The sequence below is a fragment of the Fringilla coelebs genome (genome assembly GCF_963513975.1).
Source record: "Fringilla coelebs genome assembly, chromosome: 12".
Classification (NCBI taxonomy): Eukaryota; Metazoa; Chordata; class Aves; order Passeriformes; family Fringillidae; genus Fringilla; species Fringilla coelebs.
In genome coordinates, this window is record NC_140038.1 from 20570300 (window position 1) to 20594084 (window position 23785).

General features: G+C 43.7%; 1 protein-coding gene across 1 annotated transcript in view; it reads left to right on the plus strand.

The window, feature by feature from the left end:
- Nucleotides 1-2470: 2470 nt before the first annotated feature.
- MAP2K1 (mitogen-activated protein kinase kinase 1) overlaps nucleotides 2471-23785 on the plus strand; it is a 33020-nt gene continuing 11705 nt past the window's right edge. The window contains exons 1-5 of the mRNA XM_084213969.1: nucleotides 2471-2775; nucleotides 15943-16153; nucleotides 18090-18236; nucleotides 22159-22236; nucleotides 22745-22796. Coding sequence (XP_084070095.1) covers nucleotides 2696-2775; nucleotides 15943-16153; nucleotides 18090-18236; nucleotides 22159-22236; nucleotides 22745-22796 — 568 coding nt within the window. The 5' untranslated portion in view covers nucleotides 2471-2695. The remainder of the gene's footprint in view (nucleotides 2776-15942; nucleotides 16154-18089; nucleotides 18237-22158; nucleotides 22237-22744; nucleotides 22797-23785) is intronic.

The window sequence follows — 23785 nt, forward strand, 5'->3', positions numbered from 1 at the left end:
GGCAATCAAGTTTGAAAAGTTGGCTTAATTTAGATGCAATTGCTCTATATAGTAATTGTGGTTTTCTTTTCATGCAAGAAATCAGGCAAAATTTTGGTTTCTATAAGGGGAAAAAAGTGGTAATGAAGACAAGCTTCTTTGTTCCACTTCTGTTTTCAGAGACAAATTATTTCTATTTTTCCAAGCAGTGGTGAAATCAATAAATCAGAAAGTCTCCCCGCTCAGAAGCCTCTCGCTGAAATGACAGTGCCTTCTCTTTTTTCTTCATCTTTTCCTCTGTCATTCACCTCCAGAAACACCTGTTTGTACAGCAAAACACAGTTCCTTCCACAGAGAATATTAAAATTTCCAAAACATGCGTTCTGTTTTGGCTGAGAAATGCACTTAATTTTTAGTAACTAATGCCCTGAAGTTAAAACTCTTTGTTTTACAGACAACAGTACAGAAATTATTTCTGCAGTGGCATCAATCCATATGCCCATGAATTTATTTCTAGATACAGTGAATCCAAGATATTTTTTGGGTTTTGTGCTTTGGTAAAAGGGATTTGAAAAGAGATTGATGCAATCAGTAATTTCACAGTCCAGTGTTCTCAGTGCAAGGATAAAACACTCCAGAGGAGGGAGCTGTCCCTTAATATCTGGCATTGGAAAGAGGAAATATGACTTTAATGGCAAAGCTGTGGAAAAAAAAAATTACTTTAGAGATGGATAAGATGATAGGAACTCTTCAGCATTTTTGCATTATATATGGGGAACCTTGTTCATAATTTCAGTTTCTGTAAAAACATTAATGATTACTTTGATTAAAATATAATTGTACTTTTGCAAACCACAAAAATTTAAATCATACAGGATTCAGGCTGGTTCTTTATCCACAGTATTCACAGCAGAAATTTTGTTATGGAATTAACTCTGCACTTCTTCTGGTGTCTGAATCAACTCATTGGAGTATAAAACCTGTCCATTGCTGGAAAGATGTTACTCATTTAGGTGGTGTGTTCATGTATCTTGTATATGAAAAGGACAGTTAGGGAATTTCAGGAAAAAATAGAGCAGCCAAAGAGACTGGTTTTTCACTCTTTTACCAGTACCAAGGCACTACCTCCACCTCAGTGCTGAGTTCCCTGGTGCTGCTTCACTTCTCAGCTCACGTGTGTCTGTGAGAGGTTTCATTTATCACTTAAGCAAAATTATGAGTAACTGCAGAGTCTTTTCTGCTCCATGTGTCGTGTTTGTTGACAGATGGAGCACTGTGTGGTACAGAAATGTACAGCAGCAAGAGAAAGAATTTCTCAGCTGTGTCAGAAATCAGAAGAAATCCGTAAGCCCTTCTCACTGTATAACTCCCACAGGCCTTAAAAGAGTTTTCAGCTGACTTCTGCTGGATTCAGACAATGAGAAATTAATCTTATAAAGCAATTCAAACTTTAGCAAAGTTCTTTACCGATCTCAGCAGTAGAGGCAGGATTGTAGTGTCACTCTGTTCACGGAAGTCAAATGCATGGAACTCCTTTTATCTCCTGAACCTTATCATGTGATTAGTGTGTGTGTCACAGTTAATTAACTGCACACGTGTGTCCAGACTGGCTGTGCCACCCAAACAGGGCCTTTGGGTGCTTTAATATTCCATATCCTGCCCCTGAACCCCTTGCAAGACCCACAGCCAAACAACAGCACCTTCACATTCCAGCTCTCCCTGGTAGAGAGAGAACTGCTATGGAAGAACACCTTCCACTGACCATAGCAAGGAGATATTTTTATATATATATATATATATTGCTCTCAAAGCAGCTTTGCTGCCGCAGAAGGGCCCACTGGGGCACGGACACGCCGTGGTCCTGCCCGGGGGTGCCGTGCCCCGCTGGCCCGTGGGGTGACAGCCCCACGCGTCCTGGGCGGAGTGACCTGTGCTGTGCCAGGTCCAGCCGATGGCACAGGACACCTTTGTCCTGCCTCTCCTCTGGATCCCTCTGCTCCCACTGCTTGTAATACTGCCGTTCGCACGTCCTTTAGTATTAAGTGGCAGACTCTTACAAAAAAAATCAGTCGTTCATCGATTTGCGGAAGCAAGTTGGTGTTACAACAAGGTTCTGTTTAAGTCATCACAGAATCGGTTGGGTTGGAAGGGACCTTAAAGCCCACCCAGTGCAATCCCCTGCCATGGGCAGGGACACGTTGCACTATCCCAGGGCGCTCTACGCCCCGTCCAGCCTGGCCTTGGTCACTTCCAAGGGATGGGGCAGCCCCAGCTCCTCTGGGCAGTCTGTGCCAGGCCTGCCCACCCTGCCCGGGCAGCGTTATTGCCGCTGCCACCGCCCACCCCGGGGCAGGGCGGGCTGAGGGCAGGAGCGCGCTGAGGGCAGGAGCGCTCTGAGGGCAGCGCTTCCCGCGGCCTCGCTCCCCGCCGTGCGCGTGCGCGCGCTCCCCGCGCATGCGCGCGACGGGTGCGGGCGGCGCGCGCCGGCGCGGTCCCGGCCGGGCACATCCCGATCCCGGGCAGTGCCCGCCGGAGCTCGGAGCGCTCGGAGCGGGGTCCGGCAGCCGCACGGCCACCTGTCCGCAGCCCGCGGGGGCACCGCCGCGAAGGGCAGCTCCCCGCCCGGTTTGCCGCGCCGCAGGAAGTCCCTCGGACCTGTCCGAAGTGGGGCCGCGGCGGCTCCGTCCGCTCCCCTGCGCGCCGTGTGCGGGCGAAGATGCCGAAGAAGAAGCCCGGGCCGATCCAGCTGAACCCCGCTCCGGATGGATCCGCCGTGAACGGGACCAGCTCTGCGGAGTGAGTGCCGCCGGGGCGGGGTGCGGGCCGGCCCGGGCCGGGCGCTGTCCGCGGGGTGCGGTGCTCCGAGCCCGCCCTGCCCCGCACGCCCCGGCCCGGCTGCCGCGGGCACCGCGGGCGGGACTCCCGGGTACCCCAGGGCGGGGGATGCTCGCCGTGCCCTCCGCGGAATGAGGGGATGCTGCCTTCGGCAGTAAACAAACTTCTGTCACATAGGCGAGGGAAAAAAAACTGGTGAAAAAATAGGGGGAAACTTGTATAACTCCTTTCTCCTAGTCCGTAATGGTGTCTGCCGGGTTCTTAGCTTATATAATTACCTAGTAATGCCAAATTACACGTTTGCGATGGCATATTTCATAAACGTTGTGTGTGGGAGAATTTATACTGGAACCCGCATATTTGTAGAAAAGGTGTTTTGTTTTGTTTTGCCTCGTCCTTGGCTTTAACCCAAACAATCGTTAGTTTGAGCAGATCTGTTTGTCACTAATTGACATGTTGTGCTGGCTACGGCAGGAGCGTGTGTGGAGAAACAGCTTCGGAGCTCCTCTGTGGGCAACACAAACATGACACTGTAAATGTGGGAAGGGCTGAGCTAATCACGGGGACACTTCTGGGGGAAAGACACTGAACACTGGGTGGTTGCGTGGTGGTGCTGGTGAAGCCTCTGTTGCACGTTTCTCTCGGATGTGGGTGGGCAGGGTGGCCTCGGTCAGGCAGACACAGCACCGGCACCGCCAAGTGATGAAATGTTACAGCAGGTTTTCATTTGAGGTTCACGGGTCAATGTTCACACCTTGATTTTTAGACAATGGTGTCGGGCCAGCCCTTCAGTGAGCCTTGAAACAAAGGTGTGTCTTGGAGGAGCAGATTCCTGCCCCTGTATGGTCAGTTCTGTCTTCTCCGGGAGATGTAAACTGAGCTGCGATGTGCTGCTGTACCGCGGTGACACAGAGGATGTGAGGCTGCCTTGCAGTGACATGTGCGGCTCTCGGGCTTTAAAGTGCTCTGTGTTCATCAGTGCCACGTTTTCACACAAGCTCAGATCTCCTTTAACCACCCAAACATCTAAAAAAAAAATCAAACAACCATAACTAAATCAACCGCAAAAGAAATGTAACCCCAAAACCAAGCAAACACCTCCCAAAAAATAAAAAATTCAGCATCTAACAGCTCCAGCTGTGACATTTCTAGCAAACTCTTTTGATGATTAAGTGAGCGATGAGCTGTTTAAAAACTGTTCTTTGGCAGGAGTTACTGATTGTATCTAAGCATTATGATCTAAATATTACAGAGCTTTTGTTCTGGATTGACAGGGGGAAAAATACTGTGTTTTTATATTTGCTTGGGTAGCACTTTCCAGTTGATTTTCTCAAGGCAGTTGGGAATACGTTGATTTAGTCTTCAGGGATCTCTGTGCGTTTTAGTCTTGTTCTGCAGAATAAATCTAATACACCAATCACTTGCTGCTTGTAGTACCTGATGTAAATCACTCGCTCCCAATATAGTCAATATCGTACCTCTTCCCGCAAGAAATGTCATCAATTTTAAATTGCTTTTACATGTATGGTACTCATTTACTTGTTGGAAGCCTTTGGAGACTCCTGGGAGTGCTGGGTCTTTTCTGCACTGATGAACTGCCTTGCTTCATTTTCTGCTCCGTGTGTTGATTTGGCTGGGGTTTGTGTGTGTGTCCCCAGACTTGTGATCTGTGCCACACACAGGACCTTATACCCGGCTTTTGCCAGGCTTAGAGGTGTCCAGTATTTTTAAAAGAAGTAGCTTAGTGAAAGTAAATTCAGCAACCAGTTGTCCTATATACAGCCAGGATTAATTAATGGTGGAAATATCCCCTCATCCTGCTAATTTTAAGCCCTCGTTGTGAAAGATTTCAAATAGCAAAGAACAGTTGCATCAGAATTTAAAAATGTTTTTGGAATTGAGTTGAAAACAGTTTTGTTTTTCATTTCCTTAATCTGTAGGGTTGTTTATTTTCCTCCCCGAGCCTGCTCTGGGTTTTTTCCCCCTTTGGTCACTGCCCGAATTCCTCGGTCAGGTGTTTGCGAGGCTGTTGTGCATGCCGTGCATCCCTGCGCTGCCATATTAACGCTTCCTAAAGCCCCGAGCCTGCCCTCCTGGAATTTTGGCAATGCGAGGCTCTGGTTACTGGTTACATACACAAACCTGTGCCTCTCCAAACGCCTCCCTGCTCCTCAGACACGGCAAAGCACCGCAGGAGCTCGAGGACTTGGCAGGGCGAGAAGGCAGATTCCGAGCGAGGCGCTGGAATTGCCGTCTGTGAGTGCCCCAAGGATCCGAGCATCCCGAGGGAAGGGAAGGAAGTTCTTCAAGCCCAAAGGCGATTTTGGCACTGGCCCAAACGGATGTGCAGGGCCTGGGGAGCTGCGTGCTGGAATTCTGAGCCTTTCTCTCTGTCACAGGGGGAAGGTTCTGTAACTCATTAATGCTTTTAGGAATGAGCGCTTCTGACACCGTGACTTCCTGGCAGAAAGGAAGGGGAAAGGGAGGAAATGAAAGAAGGGGCTGGATGATTCAGGATGTCCTGCTTTGCATTTGTGTCCTGTCCTCTGTCTTCATCCTTATTTGGTGATGGGAGCTCATTGACTGGAACAAGGGAAAGCTTATTATAGCACGTGGTGTGGGGCTTTAGGAGTATGCAGGAGGCCTGGGTCTCATGTGCCTGGCTCTTTCCTCTTTTCCTTTCTTTTTCTATTTTTTATCCCTCTTTTTCCTGGCAAGGTAGTATGAAGGGGAGTTAGCACACTTACAATTTAAATACCTGTATCCCAAATATTTAAATGAAAATTTCACAATGTTTCTTTCCGACAGCAGATTTTGTTACTTGTAGCTATTACTTAACCACAACATCCCGTACCAATAATTTTTCCCGAGGGCCTTCCCAATCCCTGGCTGTGCCCAGTTGGACAATAGAGACAACTTCATGAGAGGTTTTCCTGTGCCCTGAGCTTCACTTCTGCTTTTGACACTTCCGCGGAGCCGCGGTCGCACGGCGAGGGCCGAACCTTTCTGCGGCTCTGAGCTGCCTCAGCTCCTCGGGCTGAAACCAAGATGACACTGGCCAGCTGCAGATTTAATTTCATTCCTTGGAGCTGCACAGATATAATTGTGCAAAGCTTCTGTAGGGAAAGGAAAAGAACCCAGCCGAGCAAACCTGAATGAAAATTAATTGAAGGAAAACTCTTCTGGCTGAATGTTTGGTGTCTTAATAGCCAAAAGAAACAAGAACAAATCTCCAATTTATGGGTTTATGTTCCTTTCAAACTTCTAAGTCTCTGTTGCTTTCACTGTCTGACAATTTTCAATCAATTTTTGTTTCTCTGAAGCCAACCCAGCCTCAGAACGTGAGGTAGGACAAAGAAGCAAGTTTTGAGATAATGCCACTTTCCATATTAGATTAAGTTTTTTGTTCACATGGAAAGAAAGGTGTTTCATGAAGTTCTGTAATTGTGTCTTTGAAATTAAAAAAAAAAAACAAACAAAAAAAACCAAAGAGAAGGGTCAAACTAACTGCTCTGAAACCTGACTTTTTTACCTTGTCTTAATAAATCCAAACAACTTTCCCAGCTCTGGTGTTAAAATATAAACCTTCCAAAAGTGCCTGGGATTTGATAAAATACAAAAATGACAACAATTCTTTTTAAAAATTGAGTGCCACTGACTTTTATGTATTTTATGAGCTTTGACACGATAGGATTGAATTGTATTTTTTTTTCAAAATACAGTTCTTTTCAAAGTCTCACTGTGTATGTGTTTTAGCAACAACTGGTGTCTCCCAAATCAAGCCTGAGCTGTGACCTCTGCAAATCTCAGATGTCAAGTATCGGCTGCAATAGGGAGGTTTGTGTTTAATTAGATAAAAATGAGAGCAAAAAAAAGGTAGGCAACAGAATTTGCATCTTTTCTGATGTGGTGAAAAGAAATGGGCCCTTGAGAGAGATTTAAGATGCTGTCCATAGGTTTATACCACCTTAGGAGCTGTATTTCTCTTTGAAAAAGAAAGAAAATCCAAAGCAAACTGGGAGTAGAACCAAGTCATCAGGTACAATGTGGTTATTCAGGGTTTTCTCTTTTTAAAGCTTTAATTATAACAAATCTATGCCTTAGAATTGTCCAAGCCAGAGTAATTTTGTAAAAATGGGTGACTGCAAATTCCAGTCATAGTTTGAGTATTAATTAATCAGCCTTTTCTTATTGCTGCTGTTTATTCTAGTTAAATTGCATTTAAGGAGGTCCCTAAATGGCTGCTGCAACTCCCTGCGGTCGCTTGGCAAAGAAAAGTTTGGGGATTGTGCAGAACTGGTTTGCACTTCAATATATATTACAATTTACAAAGTAAACAGTTGTTTACTTTTTGTGCTTCCTGCAATTTTTGTGTTTTTCAGTGTCTTTCTCAAGGGAGCTTCAGTTTGGGTTTTTGAGGAGTAGAGGGGCAGGCTATGTCCCATCAGAGAAATGGGGGTGTGGGGCTTTGGGTTTGGGTTTTTGGGCTTTAAGTTCCCATTGTGGGCTCTTTCCCAGTGGATCCTGTTCCAAGAGGATTTGTCCTCCATGGAGTAGGTTTTTTATCAGTTTCTTGGGTGTGAGATTAGATAAAAGGACAGGAAGACTTTCACAGAGTTGTTCACTTTAATGCTGGCAGGGTCATTTCTGCCTTGCTTCCTGGGGGGATTTTTTATTTGGGTTTTTTTTTCCCCTTTGGAATTCCTTGGACATCAGGGGAGTTTTTTTGCCTGTGTGCAGTGTTCTGGAAGATTAAACCCTGGAATTTTATGACCAATCTGGTTGGATTGCAGTTGCATTCCATATACATGTAGAATTACTGCAGGCTTTTAAATATTAAAAAAGAAAAAAAAAGACAGAAAAACCTCTTTTTAAAATCCCCTACTAATGAAGGATTAATCAAACTTTCAAATACATGTGATATGAGAGAGTGCATTTTAAATTAAAATATACTCATGCACAGCTTTCTCTTTTAATGTGCTTGAGCCTGGCATTGTCCTTCACTGAATTAGAAATACCATTTTAATGTTACTTAAGTACACTAATAGAACATGTGATCTGTGATAATAAAATAATGAAAAGTCAGAGCCTGCAGCACCTCACAGACTTGTGCTGAAAAAAATTCTGGCTAAGTGTACACCAGTAGCACAGAAATTAATGAATTAAGGGGCACACTGACCTGTGCAGCTCTTGCTGGCTGTAGGCAGCTTTTTGTTGACAATTATGGATGTAGGAGGGATTTTAAGACATTTAATACTGTCTTGTTATGTTCTGACAGTCAGGTTTGAGCATAATGATGGTAATGGAGGAACACTTTAGTTTGTATGAGCTTAAAAAGCTTCAGTTGGTTTAGGGGAGTTAAAAACTGGGTGTAAAAATAATTGTTGCTGAGGAAATGTGAGGAGGATAAGTGGTGAGGGAAGTGCAGCTCTGCTCTGCATCCAGCTGCTTTTCTTGTCCTTACAGGGAGGCACAGAGGTGTGATTTCACAACACAGCTTGTGCAAGATCCTGCTCCTTCTGCAGAGTCTCTCCTCTCCTGGCTGAGAGCTCAGAACCCCCCAGAGGAGCCCTGAGGAGTTCTCAGAGCTCTGCCCACCAGCACTGGGGTAGCCACAGGGTCAGCTCAGCCAGGGAAATAATCCCACTGGAAATGGGATTTAATTTGTAAATGGGAATGAGAGCCTTGGGGCAGAATGAGACCATCACCTGCTGCCTTGGCAGGATGAGGGACAGAGCACAGGGAGATGCTGGAATTCAGGAATTGCAGCAATTCCTGAGTTGCACAGATTTTAGTGGAGCAGGCTCAGGTCTCTGTCTCAAGAGGAACAAATCTCCTGCCAGACCTTCCAGTGTTGTCTCACAGCAAGAAAAAAGGATTGAGAGGGTCTGGGTAAAGCCAACATGTAGCTGAAATATTTATTGGTATAGCAACAGTGCTGCTGTTGTTAGCCTGGGAAAAGAGGTTTTGAGTTAGCACTAACTTAAAAAAACCCAAACATGAAAATTGTGGGGAATTTACATGAGGCAGGAAAACCACCAGCCACTTTTTAGAGTGGATTTTTTAATGCATTTTACTGTAAACAGGAAAAACATTCTGAAATGAGCTGAGGAAGGAATTTTCTATGAGGTCTGACAAACCTTTCCATCTCACCTTTAGGTAGCTTGTTCCCTTTCAATTACTGACTTGTCAATTTTCCAGTAAAAAAGCTCCTCCCCCTTTTTGCCTGCGTTACCTTCTTTACAGCTGCATTTTTTCTCCCACCATTGCCCTGGGGGCTGCCTGGGCTGTGGAAAGTGTGCAAATTCCACTGTCAAAACACAAGAATGTCTCTTGGAGGAAGAAATGTTAGCTGGCAAAAGTGAATTTTTGGGGAATTGTTCTTTCTTCCAAAGACGTCTTAATTTTTTTTTTTTTTTTTTTTTGAGGAAGCAGTGTATTTCTTTTTCTAATCACTTTTGTCCCTAGAAATCAGTACTCAGATGATTCCTGCTTTGATATGTGCTCAGTATTACTCAGACAAAATCATGGTTACTCTTTGGAGCAGAAGTTCAGGGGCACACCTGGGCAAGGCTCATTCAGTGCTCAGCATCTCTTGGCAAACATCTGTGGAGGAGCCTTTGTCATCCTGAGTCCTGTCTGGGCAGGAGGAAGGTGGATTCCAGCAGAACTCCTCCCTGCTGACACCTCAGGATGGGATTTCCACCTGGATCCAGCCTCATCCATCAAGTGGAGTCCTTAACAAGGGATACAAGAAAAGCAGATTATTTTCCTTTGCATCCTGAGCACCAGGATGGAAATATTCCAACAGTGTGGGATTCTTTGGATGAACGAGAATCTTCTTTAAAATCTCCTTATGGGTTTTTATAACAAACCCTTGAAAGTTCCTGGCAGCTCTTCCTCCTTTCTTGCAGGGTTTTGTACAACTCAGCATTGTTCTGTGCTTTTCCAGAACTTTTTTTCAGTGTGGTGGGAAGATGAGTCAGCAGATTGCAGAACACATTCTTTTGGGGAAAAAAAATGTTCTCTTTGGATATAGATATGGGAATATTTCTGTATGTATTGGTACACTCCATTCATATATTAGGTAAAAGTTATTACTTTCTTTTGCTAAATGGCTCTGCTGACAAATGTTCAGTGTTATGCAACCCATCCATTTGAAATACAGGCAAACCTTCCATCCTGGCTTGCTCAGAATCCCACTTGTGGGGTTTTTGGTCTGTTTTCAGGCAGTTTGTGGCAGTTTCTTTTCCTGGTCCCTGGTGTGGTCTCTGTGGCTCTGGATGGAGTTTGTCCTGCTGTGCTCCAGGCTCAGCCCTTGCACAGAGGAGTCTCAATTCTAATCCTGGCCTAATTCAGGGGCCTTGAAAACTGATCCTGTAACTTCATCTTTTTTATTATTGTAGTGGCCCTCAAAGGCTGTGTAGCTGCCACATGGGAGAGTTGGGAAGATACTGTTACTGTAACTATTGCATGTGCTCATCCTTTGGTTTTGTCATTATATTTAACTCCTAATCCAGAGATATAAAACAATGGGAATGCAGGCCTTGGGTAAATATATGTGTCAGCTGATGATCAGAATTTATAATTCTATGTATCCTCTGTTTTGTGCTTTAACTATCCAATCAATAAGTTCATTTTTCTGTCCATAAGGAAGTTTTAATTGCCCTGGGTTCCTTTATCCTGATAATGTGTAGTGTTGGCTGGGAAAAATCATGCACAGACATGGAAGGGAGATGGAGAGCTTGGATTTCTGGTTCTGAAGATTTGGCTGTAGAATTTCTTGAGATTACAGAGTTGATTTAGGGCAAATTTTGAATGCAATGGTAAGTCCTGAGGAAGGCTCTTAACTCAGAAAAAACCCCAAACTCCCTCTCTGTGGCATTGGTTAGAGAGCCCCATGGTGGGCTTTGGCTCAGGGGAGGAAAATGGGATGGTGGTGAGTGCAAGAGAAAGAGGAGGAGGCTTAAAGCAAAGATTCCCAGCCTAGAGGGAGTTTTGAAAGTTCAGCTGTCCAGTTGGTTGGAGATTCAACAGGGGATTTGAAGTTGTGTCTGCTTTCTTCTTTAAAACTCCTGCCTTTCAGCCTTAGAAAAATGAGAATTTACATTAAATTAGGGCTAGCAGGATACTCTTCTGGACAGAGCAGTGCTTTTCTATTGGTTTTGTTTTGCATGCCTTTTACTGAGAAATGGATTTTAATCAAATGTCTGCCTCCTTTTTTTCTGGCAGTATCAAACCTCGCTCTATGCCATGCAGTGTCACTGTGATGTGGAAGTGGATGGTATTTTAGATATTAGGGAAAAATTCTTCCCTGGGCAGGCCCTGGCACAGAGTGCCCAGAGCAGCTGTGGCTGTCCCTGGATCCCTGGAATGCCCAAGGCCAGGCTGGGCAGGGCTTGGAGCAGCCTGGCACAGTGGAAGGTGTCCCTGCCAGGGCAGGGCAGGGACAAGATGAGCTTTAAAGAGCCAGTCTGTGATATTCAGGTGATAAATTCACCTACAAACCCCACCTGAGTAAAAGGGAAAATTTTTAAGATCCTCTAACACGTTGCAAGGATTGAAAATCAACAAGGTGTATTTTTCCAAAGCAGACTCATTGCATTTGTAGGGAATTTTGGATTCTTTTTAGTTGATGCTCTGACTGCAAGTTTTGTGAGGCTGGAGTTAACCCGGACAGACACCTGTGCTCTGAGCTGGAGGACTTCTGGAATTACATTTATCTTCCATGTTATTCTGTGAACTGCTCTTTGCTAAAGGAAAAGTTTAATAAGAATTTGTCTTGTTGCCCGGGTTTGGCAGAGTCACACAACATAGTAGTCTGTCTTCTCAAAACCACAGAATGTCTTCATGTTCCTAACACTTAATTTCAGCTCCCTGATTGAGGTTGTTCATGGAAATTATGTAGTGAACTGCCTACTTTCTTCTCCAAACTGACAGTTGTGTGGGCTTGGGGAAAGCATTAATGTCACTGTTCTGGAAAACAACCCCCAAGCTTTGTATCCTCATGCGACAGGAGATCTGAAAGTGAAAGTACTTCTTGATGCTTTCACTCATGCTAATTGTTCAGCTTGCAGCGCTGATAGTAATGCCTTTGAACAGGTATTTGACAAATTACTGGTAAAGGCTCTCAGATTTTTCTCCTTTTTCCCCTGCCACATTTTTTTCCTCTCTCTCTAAAGCAGACTTTAGTGTTGAGTAACAGCTTTACTGTAGCCTTTAGGGTTGAGTGTATTAACTTAGCACTAACATGAATTAAAAAAAAAAAGCTCCCAGGGATTTGGAGTACTAGTATTAATTAAGGACTTATTTTCTGGTTTTTGTTATGCCATTATGTGCTAGCAGCCTACAAGCAGCATTTCTCTTCCTGTTACTGCTTCCAAGAGAGCAAGTGTGTTCTGAAATGTTCATGCATCTCCTCCAGGAGTGCTTTCCTCAGTGCTGACGTGGCTGTTCCCAAAGCCAGGAGCTGAGGATCTCCCCTTGCCTTCTGTGCATCTCTGGGTCACAGTCTGTGGCTCCTCCCTGCCCAGCCTGCAGTAGGAAACGCAGGTTTGGTTCTTTCTGCATTCTTTTCCAACTTGGGAGGTCACAGAAGTGCCGTGGGGGGATGCTGCCCTGTCAGAACACTTCCTTGAGCACAGAAAGGAAGAAGCAATAGGAGTTAATAGGACAGATCTTCCCTGATCAAATGTGGGTGCAGAGAATTCCTCCTCTAGGGCACCTGGTACCTCATGCTGCCCTTGGCAGACAGGAAGAAACAACCAGCTTTCCCAAGAACTTGCCCTGAGTGTGTATTGTTTTGAACTTTCCATTTAGGCAGGAAGGGAGAGCTCTCTCAGTAATTGTGAGGATGCAGCACGGAGTGCAGGGGCTCTGTCTGCTGCCTGTGCAGGGTGCTTCTCCCCCTGCCAGCTGAGCAGGGAGGTGTTTACTGCTGGTGTTCTGTGGGATTCCTCTGTTTCCTTACCAAATGGAGGAAGCAGCTCTGACCCCCCCGTGGCTTCATCCCAAGGATCACCCTGGGAGAGCTGGATCCCATCCCTGGTGCAGTTTAGAGAGTGCTTGGCTCCCACACTGCTAGCAATAAATGAAATGATCACCTATTGCTTCAGAGTGGTGCTTGGCACCGTGGAGCCCTGAGCTGATTTGATGATTTCCTGCTTTGATGGATCCCTGGCAAAGCCATGGTGCCTTGACAGTGAAAAACACAACCACAAGACTGCAGCAGGTAATGGGGATGAATTTTAATAGGAATCTTTGTCTCTGAATAAAAGTTTTATAGAAGATTAAGTGACTCCCAGTGCTCTTTCTGGAGGCAGACAGTTGCACAGTAGCATGTTGCTATTTTAGCTGCCAAAGTTCCTGAACATTTTTGTGGTGCCTGGTGATGAACTGTCTAAAGTATTCCTTCTTCTGTATTCTGGATGTGCTGGTTTCATTCAGTCTGTAAAACTTCCTGTGTAATGATTTACTTTCCCCCCTGTTTCTCTGTGCTTTGGAACTTGCTGTGATGTTTTTACCTGGGGAGGGGCCAGGTGATGACAGTCCCAGCCACCAGTCAGGGGAGTGTTCTTACAGTAGTTGGAGTTGAAAAGCTGAAACTTCCAAAGTCCTGCCTCCTGGAAACACCCTGAGTAGGTTACACCACCAATTTAGATGACAAAAATACAACTTCTGTTTACCTGTCTGCATTTTAAATTGATTAATGTCCAGTCCTTCCAGCAAAGAACCAGGATGAAAAAAATCAATTCTTTCCTGATGCCTGGCATTCAGTTATGATAGCTCTGTTCTCTTCATAAAGCTACCTGGAGATGTTGGTAGTTGCACTCTGAATAGTGATTCTGACAATGCATTTGTTGGGTTCATATCTTTCAGATTAATTCACTTTACAGTTAGAGAATTGGTCCTGAAAATCTGAGAACTTCATTGCTCATCACTGCAAGTAATGAAATTAGAGTTTAGAACATTCTGGTGATTTGACTGGTGGCCACACCTGGTGGGGAAACCTGAGGTGCTGAAATTCATGAGATCAAGGCTTTCCCATCTGGGAGAGCCTTTGGAACCTCTTGACTTGTATTCAAGCAGGGACCCCAGCAATAATTCATCATTTCAAGCCAGGAATACCTGTTTGAAGTGAATACCCAGTTTATTTAGATAAGCAGGCAACTTATATTAAAAAACTAGCTTTCTCCAGACAAACATTAGACTAAATAGATGTGAGAAGTGCTATCCTAGCAAGTGTTTTTGTTCCTAAAGCATCAGCAGGACAGTTGTTTGTTCCCTCACACCAGCAGTCTGTCTGCTCCAAGTCATGTGCTCAAGCATCTCTGTGTTGTCTCCAAAGCCAAAAACCCCCTTCTGCCTGAGAGAAAAACTGAATAGTTGTTTTCTTCAAAGCACAGCAAGGAAACCCTTGTTGCATCCTGTTTCTGTGTCTCTAGTTGGTTTTTTTTAAATTCCAAATGGACAACCCTGCCTTATTCAGTAATCCTTAAACTGACTGCAAGTTTCTTCTCAAAACCTGTAAATTATAATGAAGATTTGAGTTCTGCCTTCTCACAGCAGTAATTTTCCAGGGTGAAACGTGGAGTTTGTGTCCAGCATTTATTGTTTTGGAGTTTATTGCAAGAAAGTGAGGGGTGCTTGACTTCTCACTCATGGTGTAAGAAGAGCTGGATCAGGGGTGTTCTAGGAAAGACACACCTCACTTTGATTTCAGCCTGGAATTTGTTTGCTTCACTGGGCACATTTGATGGGGAAAAAAAAATCCAGGGATTAATCATTCAGTTATGCATTTCTGAATTTCAAAAAAATGTGTTTCTTTCTTAATGATTCCTCTTTAAAACAGAGTCAGGAAAAAGATTAACTTGGATGTTCGTGTAAGCCACGTTTATCTACCTGGGGGATTTTTCAGTGGGGATACTCCAGGATTATTGGTGTGTGATTATATAGGTATCAAACAAGGTATGAGGACAGAAATGAAGTTTCTCTTTAAAAGATAGTATAAAAATAATTTTGTTTTGGTGCAGATACTTGATTTTTAAGGTAAGATAGAGGCAGTTGTGGTAGCAGTCATGTATCCTCTCAGCTGACCAGCTCCTCACTGGCTGTGAGAACGTCCCTTTTACAACAGATTTTCAGAGTGAACATTTTATGAAGCATTGAATAGAAATAGTTTTGATTATTGGTGAAATTTATTTTTTTTTTTTTAATGGAAAGGGGTTCTGTACTTCATACTTCTGAAGAAATAGATTATCTCCCTCAAATTCTTCATCCTAGCAACGCTGTATTCCCTGGGAACATTGCATAAATTTGGTGAGGCAAAACAGGTTCTTGCTGTTAAATATTTACTCTTGCAGCAATTTATTATTGCACTTGGAAGCAGGAAATTTTAAAGGAGCCTTTAAGTTGTCATATTGGAATGAAGCATTTCCATAGGAACTGAAGTTGTTAAAATGTTCCTGGAACACTGAACTTATATCTGTAGTTCCAAACTTAACTCCTGCATAAAGTTTTGGTTTTCTATTTTGTGTTGCTTAAAAACATGAATCCTCATGTTAAAATGAGGTTTCCAGCAGATGTGTCCTTAAACAAAATTAATGTCAGCTTAAAACCCTTGGGCCAAAGACTTCCACATTACCAGTGACTTTGTTCTGAGTGTGTTTGTCTGGGCTTGATGACTTTTTACTAATAACTAAATTAGAAACTTGTGAATGAATTGTTGGCTATACAGTGCTGTGGAAATCAGTCAATAAAACATTTAGGCAAACTCAGGAGGAAATTACAACACCACCTTGAAAACACACAACTAAAAATAGCAGGGAGTGCTGTGATTCAGGAGCTCTCTCTGACCAGAAGTGCAGAGTCACGAAGCCACTCCTGGAGGTGATTGGGGCAGGACCTCAGGGATGGGGAAGCTGGCTATCTTGTGTTTGCCATTGTTTTATCTGGGATAAAACAATAAAACACAGTTTACTTAAATCAGAGGTGCAGCAACACATCCCACAGGGTGACTGTGCAGGCTGGCTCCTCCTGAGCAGCGTGTGCAGGTGCAGAATGGAGTGGGTTCACTCTGCCCTCTGCTCCCCCCAGCCCTGCTCAGCCCTGCCCTTCTCTCTGGTGCAGGACAAATCTGGAGGCGCTGCAGAAGAAGCTGGAGGAGCTGGAGCTGGATGAGCAGCAGCGGAAGCGCCTGGAGGCGTTCCTCACCCAGAAACAGAAGGTTGGGGAGCTGAAGGATGATGACTTTGAGAAGATCAGCGAGCTGGGAGCGGGCAATGGTGGTGTGGTCTTCAAGGTGTCTCACAAACCCTCCGGCCTCATCATGGCAAGAAAGGTGAGGGGGTCAGAAAGAGCAGCCTGGGGATGGTGTTTGTACAGGGTGTTGTCTCTGAAATACAGTGAATTTATTCAGAGAAATAATTGGTGGTGACACACAAAAATTACTATTTAATGCCAGCTTTCAGAGAAGGGGATGTGTTTCCATCAGTAGGAAATGTTGCTCTTCCTCAGACTACATGAGCATCCCCGTTTTTCAGAAGCAGTGTCACACGTGTTAGTAATGAAAGGATTGGCATTTGTTCCTCCTTTTCCTCTCACTCAGGAGTAGGAGGCCTAAAAAATTACTGGAAATTATCACTTAGACAAAAGTGGCAATATTCTGTATCCTGGGCAGTAAATTTAGAGGAATGGAAAAGGTATCACCTGTCTTCAGAGTTTCCTTCACAGGCCCACAGCAGAAAAGAGCTCTGGATGAGACTGGAGAAGAAGAGAACTCAAAAAAATGGGAATGAGGGAATGCAGTGGAGTTCAGTGGCATCTCCTGTTCTGTAGTTCCATCCTGGGATGCAATTTCTGGGCAGGAAGGGATTTTTCCTTCTCTGAGAGTATTTTTCATGCTTTACAACCTGGAGCAGTTGTGACCTAGTTTGCAAGAGAACTGAGATTTTTTTTTTTTTTTTGTGACTGAAATAGCTTGATGTTTTAATTCTCATTTAGTTTACATGAGGAGCTTTCACTTCCTGTCAATATCCCTGGGAACAGAACACTCATCCCAGGTCCCATTGTTTTACTACACTGGGAACTTCCCTTTTTTTGATTCAGAAGTTGAAGACTTCTTTAAAAGATAGTATAAAAATAATTTTCTTTTTAAGGTATTTCTTTTTAAGATGGGGACAGTGTCATCTTCAGCAAAAATAAAGGAAAATGTGCTAAGAAAAAACTCTGCTGAGGACACTGGCAGTTTGGGGAGAAGCAAAGGAAAATGCCCAGTTCTGAGATGTGAGAATTACAAAATGCACAAGTCAATGAGGTTTTCTTGAACTGAATCAATTTAATTGATTTTTGTTTTTTCATCTGCTGCAGGTCTAACAGGACATTTTGACCCAGTTCATTAATATTTGATGCAACTGAGATGTTTGCTGAATTGTGATTTTTCTTCCATTTATTAACCAAAATTTCATTTCCATAATCTTTCCTTTCACATAGGAAACCCACTTGTATTGTGTGGGATAAACAGTCTGGTGGGCAAAAAGTACTGGGGAGCTTTTAATGGGAGCTTTTAATGGCAGCTTCAGCTCATTCCTTCCACTAATGCTTTACAAACACCTGGACAGCTATTTTTCAGCAGCTGCCTCTGAGTCAGTGCATCTTTGACACATTTCCCTAAGGAAATGTGCTGCAACAAAAAGTTTCTGCTGGAGAAGTGTTTTGTGTAAAGAGGATGGAATTCCTGCCTTTTCCTGGGTGCTGTGTTGTAGTGTTTTCCCATGGTCACTAGTGTTGGATTTTGCCCTTTTTTGACCCAAAGATGGGGCAACTGAGAGGTGTTTTAAAAACTTTTATTCCATTTTCAGTCTCATGTGAAAGGTGAGAGAGTACAGATGTTATAATTCACAGCATCACAATCAGAAGCCAACTATTTTTTAATTTCAATACATTATAAGTGTTTTTTAGCCTATCAGCTTTTACATACAAATGACATACATCAGTTTACATACAAATACATACTGTGTGAACCTTCTGTCAAGCTTTAAGAATTCTCTACAAATCCATTTCCCACACACTAGGAAAGCAAGGATGGATTATTTTACAGTTAAATTGTAGAATAATTCGGGTTGGAAAGGGCCTCTGGAGGTCATGAGATGCTCAAAGCAGAGTCAGCTCTGACATCAGGACATCTCAGGGCCTGCCAGGTGTTGAAAACCTCTCTGAAAGGCACAAATCACTCCTGAAGAGTGGATTTGATTTTACTGAGTGGGTTTCTTTTGCAGTTAATCCACCTGGAGATCAAGCCAGCCATCCGCAACCAGATCATCCGGGAGCTGCAGGTGCTGCACGAGTGCAACTCCCCCTACATCGTGGGCTTCTATGGGGCCTTCTACAGTGATGGGGAGATCTCCATCTGCATGGAGCACATGGTGAGTGCAGCAGTGGGTTATCCACTGATGGGGAGAGCTCCATCTGCATGGAGCACATGGTGAGTGCCAGCAATGGGTTATCACTGATGGGGGGATCTCCATCTGCATGGAGCACATGGTGAGTGCCAGGAATGGGTTAACCACTGATGGGGAGAGCTCCATCTGCATGGAGCACATGGTGAGTGCCAGGAATGGGTTATCCACTGATGGAGGGATCTCCATCTGCATGGAGCACATGGTGAGTGCAGCAGTGGGTTATCACTGATAGGAGATCTCTGGTGCCTTGTAAAGGCTGACCTGGAGCAGAGGCTGGACAGAGTTCCAGAATAAAGCAGGGATTTATCCAAAGGATCTCCTCCATGGATGCACCTGGGGCAGCAGCAGAGCCCAGCCAGGGCTGCACCCAAGATGAACCAAAATGGCCCCAAAATGCACATGGGGCACGGGGTCTCTCCCTGGGATCAGTTCTGCTCCATTTGCACCTTGCAGTTCATTGTCCCATCCCAGCTTCAGCCCCTGCAGTCCCACCCTGCTTGTTTTCCTCTCTCCAGCCCACATTGTTTATATTCTTGGGCCTGAGATTTGGATCATTTGTCCTTGGTCCCCAGCTAGAGAAGGAATTGTTTCCCTACTCTGTGCAGAGAGCTCAGCATCCCCAAATGTGAAGCTCAGAAGTACACACTAAAGCAGCACAAAATGTGAAAAATATAAAAGCTAAAACCTGAGGTATCATCTCCATCTGCATGGAGCACATGGTGGGTGCTCAGAAAATTTATTTCCTGGGAGTTTTCCCCTGGGGTTATTCCCTGAGCCTTCCTGCAAACCCTCAGAGCCACCAGCACTGCAGTTACCCGAGTTCTCTTCTCCTCTGAAGATGAGGTTTGGATTTACTCTGCAAATCAGAGGTTGGGATTGATAGGAGATGTTTTATCCCCTTCTCCAGTGTCTGCCCTGCACAAATGTAGCTTCCCAATTGCTTCTTTTTTATCCTTTTGTTGTATTTCAAAATATTTACCCAGTCCTGCTACTTAAACACTTGCTCTGACCGGGGTTCAGTTTGTTTTTTCTGCAGAATGAACCAGATCACTGATGCTGCAGCTGTGCAGATTCTATTTTTTTTTTTCTTATTTATATGAATCCATATTTTGTCCCTTTTTAAAATGTTACAGAAAATGCAAAGATGAACAACAGTAAGCAAGCCCAGAGGGATCTTACACAACTTTTTTAACGCCAAAAAAATATTTTTCACCGTGTTTCATTTTCATACAAAGTACACATTCTTCTCGACATCTGTTTGCCTTTCTCCAGCCATATGGACTCAAAACATGAAAAGTAAATTTTCTGTAATTAAGGGACAGTTGAATTTGTTGCCTCACTTGGTGGAGGTTTTTAACAACACAGAGCACAATACAGCCAAAGACCTCTTTATTTTTTCCCCTGAAAAGAGCTGTTTCTTTGGAGAGAAGCTGTATTTTTTCTGGAAAGTGCATGTGATTGTTGTAATGCTTCTGTGGTCCCTCAGAATTTGGAGAAGGAATCGATGGTTGCTTAGGAACGAGCGCTCACCAGGCGGGCTCCAGGATGTGGGAGCCCAGGGGAAGGTGTGCACCCCCAAAATCCAAATTCCTGCTGGGAATGGGAATTCCAGCTCTCAGAATGGAAAAGCAGAGTGAAAATAGGAAAGCAGGTGGTAAAAAAACTGTCTGGGCATTGTTGGAGAAATGTTAAATGTCACAGATGTGCACAGCTGCAGTTGCTGAAGGAGCCTGTGTGTTGCCACATTCCAGAGGAGAAATAAAAGGCCTAAAGAGTCTCAATTTATTTGTCAATGAGAAAATCACAAGCAGCAATCAGGGTTTGTAGGTTCCTAAGCAGGAAATAATATATCTGACAGGGAATATTATGTCTGACAGCAAACATTTTCAATTTGAGAGAAGGCAGGGTGAAATCTGGTGGCTCAGTGCTGAATCTGGTCCAAGCCAGACTGGGTACAATGTTTTACACATAGAACAGCTGATCAATAAGTTATGAAATCAAAAGAGAGCTGGATTATCATAGTCTTAATTTATGTTATTATTATGCTATTATACTATCATTATTATACTATTATTATAGTAATAATTTATTGTTATAGTCCTAATTTAGCATTAACCTTCATGCAGATCATTGGTAGAAGTTTTTGGTCTCTTTTTGGATAAAAGATTGGATGAAAATCTCCAGTGTGGTATATTTTTTTTTCAGTTGTTACCACTCAGAAATCTTATTTTTAGCAGTGGGTTACAAAACCTAAGCAGGATTATGAACAAAAAGTTGGAGGTGGAACGGGCATGGAACTTGAGTGTTTGATATTTTTAGGTACCTGAATTCAAGATCAATGCCTAACTTTGCTTAGCAGCAGGTATTTAACAGGCAAAAGGGTTGGAGGCAGCTCCTGCAAGACACTGAAGGCTGCAGCCAAGACAAGGCAGCTGAATTGTGTTCAGCCTTGTCTGGGATCAGAGCTGCTCCTCAGGGAAGGGGAAAAAAGGCTTTTTTCTGTAATAAAATTATGGTTAATATACCAGTGTCTCAGCAGAGGCAGCTGTCCAGAAATTCAGGCTGGTTTAGCAAGAGATTTCTGGAGATATTTTTTTTCTGCTGGTGTATTTTTAATCAAGTGTGGAGTATGTGGGTGTGTTTTTCACAAAAATACGTGATCAGATAAGTATTTATATACTTCCCTTCTCCTAAGAGTTGTAGATTTGAGTCCTCAAATAATAAACCTTTGTGTTCAGTTTTTTTGCTTTCACCATGTGTAAAGGTTGATGGGAACTTCCAAAGGGGAGGTTAAGGCAGAAGGCAATTAATTACTCCAGTTGGATCTTTATGGCAAGCATTGGGAGTTACCCAGTGCTGATCCAGACAACAGGATATGGTTTTAAATTGGAAAAATAACTTTTCAATTTCTTCTTTGGTTGTATATGCTGTGCTCCAGAGAATCCAGACCTTATGCACAAGTCTATTGTTGAATCAGTTGCTAAAAATAAACAACATTTTTCCCAGTTTTCCTTTTGAAAAGCTCTTAGCAACAGTGGGATATATTTGCCTTTGCTGGGGGTGTGTGTGCATGCAGGCAGTTTATTTAATCTAATAAACAAGGCCATGGCTTACCAGGGAACCTTCAAAACATTTTCTCTCTATTTGGGATCTTTCTGTGCCAAACCATCCTTGGAAGAGTCACCCTGGACCTGCAGAACTGACAGAGGCAGCTCCTCCTGGGCAGGAGCTGCTCTGGGACAGGGATCTGGGCTCTCTCATCCTCCTGGGGTGCCTCTGGCAGCTGGGGCTGCCCTGGATCCCTGGCAGTGCTGGACAGGGCTTGGAGCAGCCTGGGACAGTGGGAAGTGTCCCTGCCCCAGGACAGAGGTCCCTTCCAGCCCCATCCTTCTGGGATTTTCAAGCAGAAATCTCTGTCTCTTTCAGTATGAAGAGTTTTCAGCCTCAGAAATCAGGATCAATAAAATCTTTTTTTCTGTCTTTGGAGGGGGAGGATTATGGTGGATGGATGTGACAAAAGAAAATGCATTGGGCTGAAAATTACAGAAAGCTGTGAAGTCCTTCCTGCTTGCTTGTCACTGTTTGTGGACAGTGCTTCCTTAAGGAGATCCAAACCATGGAAGTGCTGCTCTGGAAGAGCATTGTGTGCAGTGTTTATTTGAGTGGATGCTGTTAGTGGCCAAATGTTTATTTAAAATAAACACAAACCTGACTGATTCCTCCCTGATTTATTTATTTCAGATTTGCACCACAACAGTGTTAAAGCAAACATGAAGAACAACTTGGTTTTTTTTTTTAAACAAATTAAGGCTTCAGTTTACAGCCCTGCTTAAAATATTTTAGAGTAATTTGATTCAAGTTTGACTGTTCAAATATTTCTTGTTAGGATGGTGGCTCCTTGGATCAAGTGCTGAAAAAGGCTGGGAGGATTCCAGAGCAGATCCTGGGCAAAGTCAGCATTGCGGTGAGTGGGGCAGGGGGTGGCACCTCTGGGCTGGGCTGGGCAGTGCCACATCAGGGGGATGGGATGAGGGAGGAGGGAACATTCCCAAGCTTTTCAGGGTGGTTTTTCATGTTTCAGTTGGTAGCTGTGGGCACTGGAATGAGTAACACATTCTGGGGTGTGTGCTTGGAGTTGCTGCTTTGGGATCAGTTGATGCTTCTGGATGAGAGCTGAATTAACACTTCCTTATTTTTCAGTATTACCTTTTCCTCTCATTCTGCAGCAAGAATCTGCACAGAGCTCCCTGTACACAGAACTCCCAGGAAGGGGTTGGGTTTGTTTTTCATTTTTCTAGTCCGAGCTGAAGCGACAGGTTAAAACTCAGTGTTGATTGGCAGTGACATTTTGGGGTCTTCTGAAACATTTTGGGGTTTCTGTTAAGCTGCATGCATTTGGAATTCTTGTGCAGACAAAGCATCCAACTCTCTCTTCTGCTTCCTAAATTAATTTGCTTTTCATTTGTCTCTAGGTAATAAAAGGACTCACATATCTGAGAGAAAAGCATAAAATAATGCACAGAGGTGAGATAAAAGTTTGTGTTGTAACTTTCCTAGAGTATGATTTTTATTCACATTAAAATACCTCTTTTTTTCTATGCTTGGGTCTTTATGGTTCCATATTACTTTGGTCAAAGGGTTTTTCTTGGGCAGTGTAAGGCAAACTTTTTGTTTTAAATCCAAATCTCTTCCCATGACTATCAGGTGTCTTCAGCTTCTGTCTTCCTGCAGCTTATCTGGGTTTGTAATCCATGCTTGAACTGCTGTTCTTACATTTTTTCTGCACACAGAACTTGATTGCAGTGAAAACCTCTGAGCTAAATTTCATTTGACTGTTCAGTAGTCACTGCCATGAAAACTCTTAAAAGAGAGACTTTCTTCCCCATGTTCTCACATGCACATGCTGCTTATTGAGAGCTGTCATGCAGAACTGCATCCTTTGCATACTTTAAAACAATTAAACACCATGCTGAAGCTGTGTAAAATGGGAGTGTTGCTTCTCCTGCCTCTTTAGTTACTTTAGAATAAATGTATGAAATTATTTTCTGCTTTTAGTTGCCCTTTTTAAAATCCAGCTCCTCCATTAATCTCTTGCATGTTCCATTAAAGAAAAATTGCCCCTGGAACAGTAATAAATCCATTTTTGCTGCTGTGGGTGTGCTGTGAAGGTGGGGCTGCAGCAGTGCTGGTGCCCTGGGTGCCACCCACAGCAGCTGCTGGGCAGCTTTGGACCACAGGAGAATATTCAGATTATAAAATATCTGCAGCAGACATTAATGCATGGCTGAATTTACATTTATTGCCCAGACCAAAAAGAGGAATCAGCAGTCCCAGCTTGCACAAGCTGTTGTAGGATCACCTTACACATGAAGTTGTGTTTATCACACATTCCTGGTTTGTGGGGATTTTTTAAACAAATATAGCTCTCTTGTGGAGCAGGGAGGTTGGAGGGAGACTCTAAACATTTCTGGTGACAGTTTCAAAGTCGTTTGTCTCTGTTCAGAGCATAAGGA